The sequence below is a fragment of the Taudactylus pleione genome, unplaced genomic scaffold (genome assembly GCF_031769625.1).
Source record: "Taudactylus pleione unplaced genomic scaffold, aTauple2 ptg002376l, whole genome shotgun sequence".
Classification (NCBI taxonomy): Eukaryota; Metazoa; Chordata; class Amphibia; order Anura; family Myobatrachidae; genus Taudactylus; species Taudactylus pleione.
In genome coordinates this window covers 260,192-273,164 of record NW_028286764.1, presented here as the reverse complement: position 1 = coordinate 273,164, position 12,973 = coordinate 260,192, and the positions used below count along the sequence as shown (strand labels likewise).

Genomic DNA, 12,973 nt, shown 5'->3' with positions numbered 1-12,973 from the left:
ATGGACCCTGAAGTAGAAAAATTCATTTTTGTCCTCAAAATTCTACACACAATACCCCATAATGACAACGTGTAAAAAGTTTTGAGATTTTTGCAAAATTAATTTAAAAAAAAAAAAACACCCGAAGAAATCACACGTACATAAGTATTCACAACCTTTGCTCAATACTTTGTTGATGCACCTTTAGCAGCAATTACAGCCTCAAGTCTTTTTGAATATGATGCCACAAGCTTGGCACACCTATCTTTGGGCCCATTCCTCTTTGCAGCACCTCTCAAGCTCCATCAGGTTGGATGGGAAGCGTCGGTGCACAGCCATTTTCAGATCTCTCCAGAGATGTTCAATCAGATTCAGATCCGGGCTCTGGCTGGGCCACTCAAGGACATTCACAGAGTTGTCCTGAAGCCACTCCTTTGATATCTTGGCTGTATGCTTAGGGTCGTTGTCCTGCTGAAAGATGAACCGTCACCCCAATATGAGGTAAAGAGCGCTCTGGAGCAGGTTTTCATCCAGGATGTCTCTGTACATGGCTGCATTCATCTTTCCCTCTATCCTGACTAGTCTCCCAGTTCCTGCCACTGAAAAACATCCCCATAGCATGATGCTGCCACCACCATGCTTCACTGTAGGGATGGTATTGGCCTGGTGATGAGCGGTGCCTGGTTTCCTCCAAACATAACGCCTGGCATTCACGCCAAAGAGTTCAATCTTTGTCTCTCATGGTCTGAAAGTCCTTCAGGTGCATTTTGGCAAACTCCAGGTGGATCTCCCACGATCGCTCAGTTTAGACGTCCTGCCAACTCTAGGAAGAGTCTTGGTGGTTCTGAACTTCTTCCATTTACGGATGATGGAGGCCACTGTGCTCATTGGGACCTTCAATGCAGCAGATATTTTTCTGTACCCTTCCCCAGATTTGTGCCTCGAGACAATCCTGTCTCGGAGGTCTACAGACAATTCCTTGGACTTCATGCTTGGTTTGTGCTCTGACATGCACTGTCATGTGTGGGACCTAATATAGACAGGTGTATGCCTTTCAAAATCATGTCCAATCAACTGAATTTACCACAGGTAGACTCCAATTAAGCTATAAGAACATCTCAAGAATGATCAATGGAAAGAGGATGCACCTGAGCTCAATTTTGAGCTTCATGGCAAAGGCTGTGAATACTTACCGTATATACTCGAGTATAAGTCGAGTTTTTCAGCACATTTTTTGTGCTGAAAAAGCACCCTCTCGGCTTATACTCGAGTTATGCCCGCATGGTACGCAGCTGAGTAGCGTACCATGCGGGCCGCGGTGCAGACTGTGTCTCTGTGACACAACAGCACACACAGCCGCCGGAGCCGGCAGCAATGTGTTTGGTGTAATCAGCAGCCGCTGAGAGTCTATCAGACTCTCATCGGCTGCTGCTGCTGCTCCCACTGCGGGAGCCATCTTCCGCCTCCCGCAGTGGGTAATGGGAGAGACGTCATGACGACGCCTCTCCCATTATGCAAAGCGGCCGGAGGCGCTGATAGCGGCGGGACCAGGAGCGGGGGTTTCAAGTAAGTGTTTTTTTTTATTACGTCTCTCTCTAATGGGGGGGGGAGGGTGGGGGGGACTACTGGGGGCACTACAAGGGGGGGGGGGGGGATTACTACTGGGGGCACTACCAGCTGCTGCATTTCCCACCCTAGGCTTATACTCGAGTCAATACGTTTTCCCAGTTTTTTGTGGTAAAATTAGGTACCTCGGCTTATATTCGGGTCGACTTGTACTCGAGTATATACATGTGATTTCTTAGTGTCTTTTTTTTATTATTAAATTTGCAAAAATCTAAAAAAAAAAAAAAAAAACTTTACACGTTGTCAATATGGGGATTGTGCGCAGAATTTTGAGGACAAAAATGAATTTATAGTGAAGCGCTGTGAATACTTTCCGGATGCACTGTATATTATATATACATATACGTACCACAAACACACACATACATTATATACACATACACACATTATATAAACACATACATTATATATACACACACACACACACACATATATACATACACACACATATATATACATACACACACATATATATACATACACACACATACATATTATATATACACATATACAGTACATATTATATATACATATACACACATATACGTACCACACACATACATGAAATACTTTACACCACAAATACAAGCGTAAGGAATGAGATAAATTATAACCGGAATCTCTACTCACAAGCGTCTAAAAGGTAAAATAACTCAGAGATAAATGGTCCGCATGTATTTTATTATATAAAGTTTTAGGAAATTAATTTAAACCACAAAAAAATGTGCATATAAAGTTCTCCCTCCTGTAGTGCTTTGGTTTGTGTCTTCCTCTCCAGTGACGAGACCACAACAAAGCGAGCGATGTCCGGCATTAGGTTATCCCTGAACAGCGTCAGTTTCCGTGGACGAGGCTGACGAAGAGCGTGAGGCAGCTGAGGGACAGGACCCCGGTGATGGCGGCTTTCAGCAGAAGAGCCGTCCAGCTGCCCAGTAAAAAAATGTGCACAAAACAGCTGCAAAGGAAGGAAAATGGGTCATAAAACGCCACTTACATCAGCGCAATGGTCAGAAACACGAGTCTAGGTCACACATAAGCGACACGTTAACGATCAGACGATACTCACTCCATGAGGAAGGCTTTATACATACTAAGCCCTAATAGGACCGAAACGGGCAGCCGTAAGTGTGTCGGGAGGTCGTACCGTGTCCACATCCAAACCAGGGCAGCTACGGCCATGTAATGTACCTGACAAGGCAGAAGAACGTACATTACACCGCTGGTAAGGGGCATTCAGCCCGGCACATACGCTATGACAAGGGGAGGACATACCAAGCTGATGTTGGAATCAATGCTCATCTGAATGTACTTCCAGTCAAATTCAATCCCACGAGCGCCAACCCAGAGAGGGAGACACCTGGCACAAAGCGACACTGGTCAGACCAATTATATGCTGACATAACGTCATTAATACATCGCCAGATCAGCTGTGACAATAGCACATAAAAAGCAAAAACACTGGAACAAGGAATAAACAATTCATTTACATTGTTTTGTACTGAAAAAAGTCACAATAAAGTATCCTGGGGAGTTCAGATCCAGGCCCCCCTACACCACTGCACAGCAGTCAGATAATCTGTAACGCGTCTAATATTAGCTGACAAGCCCCTTCCCCTCCAGAGCCCTCACTCCTCTGGGCTTAATGACTCAGCTCTGTCCTGGTTCCCCTCCTACATGTCCATGGGCTCATCCTCTATATCTACACCCACCTCTACCTCCCCTCCACGTCCAGGTTCTGTTCTTGGCACCTTCTCTGATCCCCCTACACATCTTCCTGGCAATACACTACATTAACCTCCATCCCTCTGTCCTCTCCTGTATCACCAGCTGTCTGTCAGCAATCTCATTCTACATGGCGCAATACTTCCTACAACTCATCCTTACTCCAGCCTCACCTCCTCCCTACAGCTCCAGCCTCACTGCCTCACCTCATCCCTACAGCTCCAGCCTAACACACTACCTATCCTCCTCCCTACAGCTCCAGCCTCAAATACTCACTACCCTCTGCTAATGATTGCTGCCTCACCTCCTCCCTACATCTCCAGCCTCACTTCCTCACATACTCCCTCCCGTCCACTTCCCTCTGCTAATGATTGCTGCCTCACCTCCTCCCTACATCTCCAGCCTCACTTCCTCACACACTCCCTCCCGTCCACTTCCCTCTGCTAATGATTGCTGCCTCACCTCCTCCCTACATCTCCAGCCTCACTTCCTCACACACTCCCTCCCGTCCACTTCCCTCTGCTAATGATTGCTGCCTCACCTCCTCCCTACATCTCCAGCCTCACTTCCTCACACACTCCCTCTCGTCCTCTTCCCTCTGCTAATGATTGCTGCCTCACCTCAACCCTACATCTCCAGCCTCACTTCCTCACATACTCCCTCCCGTCCTCTTCCCTCTGCTAATGATTGCTGCCTCACCTCCTCCCTACATCTCCAGCCTCACTTCCTCACACAGTCCCTCTCGTCCTCTTCCCTCTGCTAATGATTGCTGCCTCACCTCCTCCCTACATCTCCAGCCTCACTTCCTCACACAGTCCCTCTCGTCCTCTTCCCTCTGCTAATGATTGCTGCCTCACCTCCTCCCTACATCTCCAGCCTCACTTCCTCACATACTCCCTCCCGTCCTCTTCCCTCTGCATTGCACATACTATACGAATAGGAGCATTGCACATACTATACTAATAGGAGCATTGCACATACTTTATGAACACCAGTTCTTACCTAGACATGACAAGTTCGGCTGTTGCCCATCCCATTGCTGCAACCATTATTTTGTACTCTCCTTTCCCTGCATTCCGAGACATCACCAAGTGTAGCCCCAACAGGTCCGCCAAGTCAACCGTGGACTTCATGAATTCCTAACAGAAAGCAATACGCCAGAGTAAGTGAAACACGCAGCATGTTTATATGATAACACTAGTATTAGCGTAAGACCAAGTATCGCAGCTGTGTATATGCGCACCAACTAGATCTGGAAAACATGCCCTGTTTGCCCATGAGGACTGGAGTTGGGAAACGCTGCTATAAAGCAGATGTGCAGATTTGCTTTGAGCGTCTAAGACGCATTTTCTTGATTTAACTTTGTATTCATTGTGAAACATTTTTAACTAAGTACTTTAATTGGGCACTTTTCTGTTGTCTGGCATATGCCTAATCTATAAGGTGTACATTGGATACACACCTGTAGCAGTGTATGCTGTACACACGGATGGGGTTTTCTACGTAGTTGTATCTTTGGACACTATAGCTCTGTAATATACATATATAGATTACACTATTTTGTGTATTTTATTTGAAACAATTTATGGAACTCCGAGACAAGTAAGAGGAGACCAACCAACGGAAGAGACACTTATACCCCTTTCAGCCATCTCGAGATTCCCGGGAAATTACCCTGCTTCTGTCTGAATGGTGCTACCCGGGAATTTACTACTCCCGGGCAGCACCAAGCAGCTTTTACATGTAGTTGACAGCGCAGAGCGTCCTATAGGACGCTCAGCGCTACTGCTCACCACCCCCAGCGCCGGCCGGCTGTGCCACAGTGGGCCGCCCGCACTCCCGCTGGATCACCAGGGAATTAAAATAAATTTTTAAAAATTATAATAAAAAAAAATAAAATCTGCATTATGATTGGCCGGCTTCCGGCTGCTGAATGATGACATCATCATCAGCCAGAGAGGGGATAGGCTAGGAGGAGCAGACGGCAGAGAAGAGGCAGGTAAGCAGAAAAACCCTGCTCTTGTCTGAAACGGGTCTATCTGGGAATTTCCCGGGTAGACGCTGTAGTGTGAAAGGGGGGTCTCGACCAAATACCCGGGAATTTGCACAGGAGAAATTCCTGGGTCTGAGCAGGAAATTTCCCGGGTTGTATATCTGAAATGGGTATCAGAAAGGGGTGTTACAGATAAGCGATTTATCAATATTATTTGGTTAGTTTTTCTCCATAATCCAAAAATGCAGCTGCACACTTTTGACACTAAGGGGGTCATTCAGACCCACTCGTGAGCGGCAGTACGCTCGCAAGTGGGTCGATGTTCCCCACTGCGCATGCGTGAGACCCGGGGAGCGATGGGCTTTCCATCGCTCCGGGTCTCGCACCAAAGGGGGCGTGCTGTCGATGTTGATTGACAGCACGCCCTTTGGTGGGCGTGCCGGGGGCATGCCTGCCAGACGGAGGCGTTCCCATGGGAACGCCTACCGTCTCAAGCCGGCCCCACTGACATCACTAGTGATGTCAGTGGGAGTGATTTTGGCTCTGATAGAGCCAAAATCACTCCAGGGCTTGTGGTATGTCAAGACCATCGCGACCATCTTTTTGGCCGCTCGCATATGCTGTGGGTGGTCACCCACAGTTATACGAGCGGCCAGGAGGCCGCTCCATTTTCATGGAGGAGGGCCCTGATTCAGAGCGAGCGCTCTGGTCAGAGCGTTCGGCTCTGAATCAGGCCCTAAGACAATATAATAGCTGTTTAAACTGATGCTTTAGCTGGGAACACACTAACGGGACCGACAGTCCATGCCACCGACCGATTCTGCAAGCTTACCAGTTACCAATCGGCGACTCGATATGTCTAGCCTGACATCACAACTGGGCGAACATTTCAAATTGCCCACCCAGTTGAGATGTCATCGGCTCCTGCAGATATGTACGGGTGGTCGGCAAGTCGCCTGTACACGCAGGCCGATGTACCGATATATCGGCATCGACTGTGCTGCGGGGCCGACCTGAGATGTCCGTCAGCGAGGTCTTTTACAGACATATCGTTCGCAGATGCACTATGCGATGTGTCGTTTGTTGGCTGCACAGATGAAATATCGCATGGTGAGTACCCAGCATTACAATGAATATGAAGTTATTAGCGCACAGAAGCCCATCTACCACAGCAAGGCGACCTCTTCCAGGTGGGAATGGTGTGTGGTATTATCCGTAACAGCAGTGTAGCACATTTAAATGTATTAAGGTGAGAAGAAAATGACAATCTGATATAAATGGACGTGTACGGTTATAGGCAAACAGAGGGGCAAGGACCAAACAGGTTTCATCCTCACCCCAATAAAGTCATATACTCCAACCGCCCCTTCCCACGTCGGGAAAAACGTTGCCAGGAAGAGCATCTGTAACGAGATCATACATGTTAGTGACGAGATCATACAGGTTAGTGAACAGGTCATTATCAATAGCAACTCTAGTTGTACACGTAGCGTAAATTCACCCACGGACGCAGAGTGATCATCACCCAATTTAGTGGCTCCAATTCTTTAAAAAAGTTCTCAGCAAAACAAAGTTTGACTATTAATTCTTTAAAATGGATTAAATTGATCGCATTTCCGAAAACAAGTAAAATAATCTTTGTTCATTTACGTCAGGGGTGGGGAACCTTTTTTCTGCCGAGGGCCATTTAGACATATGTTAAATTATTTGCGGGCCCGATGCAGCCCACGTCCCCTCCACGTGACGTTACACAGGGCGGGGCCACAATCGCCTGTGATTACAGCAATGTCCGGAGCATCCTGAGGATGCTCCGGGGAGCTGTAAGGGCAGCGGTGGGTCCATCTGAAGCATCCTAAGTACGCTCCAGGCAGCCCTGCTGCATAGATTCTGGCTGCATGATGTCATTCTAGGCACCCTGCTGGCCAGATGAGGCTAGCAGAGAAATGCTCAGAAGGCCTGACCAAATGATTCCACGGTCCTTATACACCAAATGATTCCACGGTCCTTATACACCAAATGATTCCACGGTCCTTATACGGCCCCCGGGCCTGAGGTTCCCCATCCCTGATTTACGTCATATACCACAACTATGTCGCCTAGAGGTCACTATGAACATTTCTATCAGTGATGTCAGTTATCCATTTATGACATTACTATATACAAATCTGACCAGAATTCGTGAGACTAAGCGACAGTGTGAATCTGGGTCCCCCAGTCTGGTCTCGCCCCGATTTACCCCTCTGTGGTTACCCTGCCCAAATTGCAGGAGCCCCCGAGTAGGACTCACCTTGCAGAGCTGCACACACAGGTAGGTGGCTCCGGCCTGAACACATCTCCAGAAGGCACCATACTCAGACCTGCAATACAGACAGTCAGATGCAGCCGGGGCCTGGAACCCCCTCTCTCCTAGTGCCCAGATCTCCCCAGACTCACTTCTGGCTCTCTCCTCAAACTCTCCTGTTGCCCAGTGCCTCTATCTTACCCAACTCAGCCTCCCCCCCCCCCCCTCACCTTCACTCCAGGGGCACACCTCTCCCCCCCATCCCCCACCTTCACTCCAGGGGCACACCTCTCCCCCCCCATTCCCCACCTTCACTCCAGGGGCACACCTCTCCCCCCCATCCCCCACCTTCACTCCAGAGGCACACCTCTCCCCCCGTCCCTCACCTTCACTCCAGGGGCACACCTCTCCCCCCGTCCCCCACCTTCACTCCAGGGGCACACCTCTCCCCCCGTCCCCCACCTTCACTCCAGGGGCACACCTCTCCCCCCGTCCCCCACCTTCACTCCAGGGGCACACCTCTCCCCCCGTCCCCCACCTTCACTCCAGGGGCACACCTCTCCCTCCGTCCCCCACCTTCACTCCAGGGGCACACCTCTCCCCCCGTCCCCCACCTTCACTCCAGGGGCACACCTCTCCCTCCGTCCCCCACCTTCACTCCAGGGGCACACCTCTCCCTCCGTCCCCCACCTTCACTCCAGGGGCACACCTCTCCCTCCGTCCCCCACCTTCACTCCAGGGGCACACCTCTCCCTCCGTCCCCCACCTTCACTCCAGGGGCACACCTCTCCCTCCGTCCCCCTCCTTCACTCCAGGGGCACACCTCTCCCTCCGTCCCCCACCTTCACTCCAGGGGCACACCTCTCCCTCCGTCCCAAACCTTCACTCCAGGGGCACACCTCTCCCCCCGTCCCCCACCTTCACTCCAGGGGTACACCTCTCCACCGTCCCCCACCTTCACTCCAGGGGTACACCTCTCCCCCCGTCCCCCACCTTCACTCCAGGGGTACACCTCTCCACCGTCCCCCACCTTCACTCCAAGGGCACACCTCTCCCTCCGTCCCCCACCTTCACTCCAGGGGCACACCTCTCCCTCCGTCCCCCACCTTCACTCCAGGGGCACACCTCTCCCTCCGTCCCCCACCTTCACTCCAGGGGTACATCTCTCCCCCCGTTCCCCACTTCACTCCAGGGGTACACCTCTCCCCCCGTCCCCCACCTTCACTCCAGGGGTACACCTCTCCACCGTCCCCCACCTTCACTCCAGGGGCACACCTCTCCCTCCGTCCCCCACCTACACTCCAGGGGCACACCTCTCCCTCCGTCCCCCTCCTTCACTCCAAGGGCACACCTCTCCCTCCGTCCCCCTCCTTCACTCCAGGGGCACACCTCTCCCTCCGTCCCCCACCTTCACTCCAGGGGCACACCTCTCCCCCCGTTCCCCACCTTCACTCCAGGGGTACACCTCTCCACCGTCCCCCACCTTCACTCCAGGGGCACACCTCTCCCTCCGTCCCCCACCTTCACTCCAGGGGCACACCTCTCCCTCCGTCCCCCACCTTCACTCCAGGGGCACACCTCTCCCTCCGTCCCCCACCTTCACTCCAGGGGCACACCTCTCCCTCCGTCCCCCACCTTCACTCCAGGGGCACACCTCTCCCTCCGTCCCCCACCTTCACTCCAGGGGTACATCTCTCCCCCCGTTCCCCACTTCACTCCAGGGGTACATCTCTCCCCCCGTTCCCCACTTCACTCCAGGGGTACACCTCTCCCCCCGTCCCCCACCTTCACTCCAGGGGTACACCTCTCCCCCCGTCCCCCACCTTCACTCCAGGGGTACACCTCTCCCCCCGTCCCCCACCTTCACTCCAGGGGTACACCTCTCCCCCCGTCCCCCACCTTCACTCCAGGGGTACACCTCTCCACCGTCCCCCACCTTCACTCCAGGGGCACACCTCTCCCCCCATCCCCCACCTTCACTCCAGGGGCACACCTCTCCCCCCGTCCCCCACCTTCACTCCAGGGGCACACCTCTCCCTCCGTCCCCCACCTTCACTCCAGGGGCACACCTCTCCCCCCGTCCCCCACCTTCACTCCAGGGGCACACCTCTCCCTCCGTCCCCCACCTTCACTCCAGGGGCACACCTCTCCCTCCGTCCCCCTCCTTCACTCCAAGGGCACACCTCTCCCTCCGTCCCCCACCTTCACTCCAGGGGCACACCTCTCCCTCCGTCCCCCACCTTCACTCCAGGGGCACACCTCTCCCTCCGTCCCCCACCTTCACTCCAGGGGCACACCTCTCCCTCCGTCCCCCACCTTCACTCCAGGGGCACACCTCTCCCTCCATCCCCCACCTTCACTCCAGGGGTACACCTCTCCCCCCGTCCCCTACCTTCACTCCAGGGGTACACCTCTCCACCGTCCCCCACCTTCACTCCAGGGGTACACCTCTTCACCGTCCCCCACCTTCACTCCAAGGGCACACCTCTCCCTCCGTCCCCCACCTTCACTCCAGGGGCACACCTCTCCCTCCGTCCCCCACCATCACTCCAGGGGCACACCTCTCCCTCCGTCCCCCACCTTCACTCCAGGGGCACACCTCTCCCTCCGTCCCCCACCTTCACTCCAGGGGTACATCTCTCCCCCCGTTCCCCACTTCACTCCAGGGGTACACCTCTCCCCCCGTCCCCCACCTTCACTCCAGGGGTACACCTCTCCACCGTCCCCCACCTTCACTCCAGGGGCACACCTCTCCCCCCGTCCCCTACCTTCACTCCAGGGGCACACCTCTCCCCCCGTCCCCCACCTTCACTCCAGGGGCACACCTCTCCCTCCGTCCCCCACCTTCACTCCAGGGGTACACCTCTCCACCCGTCCCCCACCTTCACTCCAGGGGTACACCTCTCCACCGTCCCCCACCTTCACTCCAGGGGCACACCTCTCCCCCCGTCCCCCACCTTCACTCCAGGGGCACACCTCTCCCCCCGTCCCCCACCTTCACTCCAGGGGCACACCTCTCCCCCCGTCCCCCACCTTCACTCCAGGGGTACACCTCTCCCTCCGTCCCCCACCTTCACTCCAGGGGCACACCTCTCCCACCGTCCCCCACCTTCACTCCAGGGGCACACCTCTCCCTCCGTCCCCCACCTTCACTCCAGGGGTACACCTCTCCCCCCCATCCCCCACCTTCACTCCAGGGGCACACCTCTCACCCCGTCCCCCATGCCTTCATTCCAGGGGCCCAGTTCCCTTCCCCCCGTCCCCCACCTTCACTCCAGGGGCACACCTCTCCCCCCGTCCCCCACCTTCACTCCAGGGGTACACCTCTCCCTCCGTCCCCCACCTTCACTCCAGGGGCACACCTCTCCCACCGTCCCCCACCTTCACTCCAGGGGTACACCTCTCCACCGTCCCCCACCTTCACTCCAGGGGCACACCTCTCCCTCCGTCCCCCACCTTCACTCCAGGGGCACACCTCTCCCCCCCATCCCCCACCTTCACTCCAGGGGCACACCTCTCACCCCGTCCCCCACCTTCACTCCAGGGGCACACCTCTCGCCCCCCATGCCTTCATTCCAGGGGCCCAGTTCCCTTCCCCACACTTCTTCACTCCAGGGGCCCAGCTCTATCCCCCTTCCGACTTCACAACAGGTGCCTTGCTCTCCCCGCCCCTTCGTTCCCGGGCCCCAGCTCCCTCCCTCCGGTGCTCCGGTCACTCACAGGCCGCTGCACTTGTAGGTGATGAAGTACGGGAAATAGGCCAGAGCGAAGCAGTTCCCGAAATGAAAGAGCGTCATGGCGACCAGCAGCGGCCCGGTCCCCGCACAAGTACGCCGACCAATCACACCGCGCCCGGCGCGCCTGCGCACTGTGTACGGGGACACGTCACGTGACCCGCGCCAGCTGTCAGTGCCTCGCACATGCGCAGAAGCGTCCTGTCTGTCAGCCTGGTGTCACGTGACCCTGGCCAGCTGCCACTGCCTCGCACATGCGCAGTAGTCAGAGGGCCAGGTCTGAGGGTCCCAGCTCTGCTGGTGGTGGAGATCAGTCACTGCCTGAGGGGAGGTCTTATTTACACCCGTTATTTGTCTGTGTGTGATGTAGGACTATAAATTCCAGCATGCCCTGGCTGTATACAGTATACTGAGACACAGAAGCATATATACTAATTATTGGGTTCTAGAACCAAAAATTATAATGTATAATTGCAGTTTATAGCAAATTGAGAAATAAAGGTTTGCCCCGATATATTAAAATGCACAGGCAGGGACAGGGGCAGGGGCTCGGACAGGAGCCCATCGCTGTGAAGTGAAATGACCGATAATGCGATCACTTCCCCATCGGGCCCCTAGCGGTCTGCAGACTGCGCATGTGCGAGAGGATTGTGCTGGGGAGGGATCCTGCCTACAGGTCCCTCTCCCGGTAATATATATATATGGGATGTAGCGGCTAATGCCATCTAAAGATTAGCATTCCGGAGCTTGGCTATCCGCACGGCTTCATGCGCATAATCACACCGCACAGTGGGGGTCATTCAGACCCGGTCGCAAGCACCGATGCGCTTGCAACCGGGTCAATGGTTAGCCTTGCGCACGCGCAGCGGCCGCACTGCGCGTGCGCAAGCCCCGGAGCGAGAGAGAAACTCTCTTGCTCCGGAGCTCGCTACAAAAGGGGTGGCTGTCGATGGTGATCGACAGCTCGCCCCGTTTTGTAGGCGGGGGGGTGGCTACACAAACGAAGGCGTTCCTGATGGAACGCCTGCCGTTTTGTGAGCGGCCGCACTGACATCATCAGTGATGTCAGTGGGAAGCTTCCTCCTCGATCAGAGCAGGAAGCTCCCTGGGGCTTACGGCTGCCGAGACCCAACCTTAGGGTCTGGTCGCAAGCCCTGATGGTCGCGACCATCACCCTGGTCGCTAGCTAAGCTGTGGGTGGTAACCCACAGCTTAGCTAGCGACCAGTAGGCCGCACACAAAAAAAAGCACCCGCCCTCATTCAGAGAGAGCGATCGCTTCTTGCGACCGCCTCTGAATGAGGTCCCGTGTTTCCCCATCTGCAGCCGCCATCGTTGCTATCGGCACTCGCACCGACCTCATGCTGGGTGCGAGAAAGAGGCGTCCCCTCTTCCGCACGCCTCATAAGAGCGCAGAACTCTGGCCACACGCCCAGGACACTCCCACAAAATGGAAGCACGCTTGTGTGTATTCACAAGGTAGCTGCAGCAGATGATACCCAGAGAAAACCGCCTGCGCATGTAGCCTCCATCAAGATGCGTACACATGGTGCAGCGTGCGCGCAGCGTGATAAATATCGCCAGAAGCGTCCGCTTTTTGAACGTCTGTGCAACTTAGAACCAGGACCTAGTGTGCGAA

The 12,973-nt window shown here is 54.3% G+C and overlaps 1 protein-coding gene across 1 annotated transcript; it reads right to left on the bottom strand.

Annotated features, from left to right (window-relative positions):
* Positions 1-2,265: 2,265 nt before the first annotated feature.
* TMEM147 (transmembrane protein 147) lies at positions 2,266-11,509 on the bottom strand. Its single transcript, XM_088466063.1, has 7 exons — positions 11,322-11,509; positions 7,608-7,677; positions 6,658-6,723; positions 4,330-4,466; positions 2,878-2,962; positions 2,672-2,793; positions 2,266-2,560 (listed from the first exon to the last, which is right to left on the bottom strand). Exons 1-7 carry the CDS (start codon positions 11,396-11,398, stop codon positions 2,440-2,442), a joined length of 678 nt encoding a protein of 225 aa, XP_088322189.1. The 5' UTR covers positions 11,399-11,509; the 3' UTR covers positions 2,266-2,439.
* Positions 11,510-12,973: the final 1,464 nt, after the last annotated feature.

Excerpts from the sequence above, each read along its gene's own strand:
- TMEM147 (XM_088466063.1), bottom strand. The coding sequence starts at position 11,398 with ATGACGCTCTTTCATTTCGGGAACTGCTTCGCTCTGGCCTATTTCCCG. Across the intron at positions 4,467-6,657 it reads GAGTATATGACTTTATTGGG|GAATTCATGAAGTCCACGGT; the intron begins GTGAGGATGAAA and ends GCTTTCTGTTAG. Across the intron at positions 2,963-4,329 it reads GCCGAACTTGTCATGTCTAG|GTGTCTCCCTCTCTGGGTTG; the intron begins GTAAGAACTGGT and ends GCTTTGTGCCAG.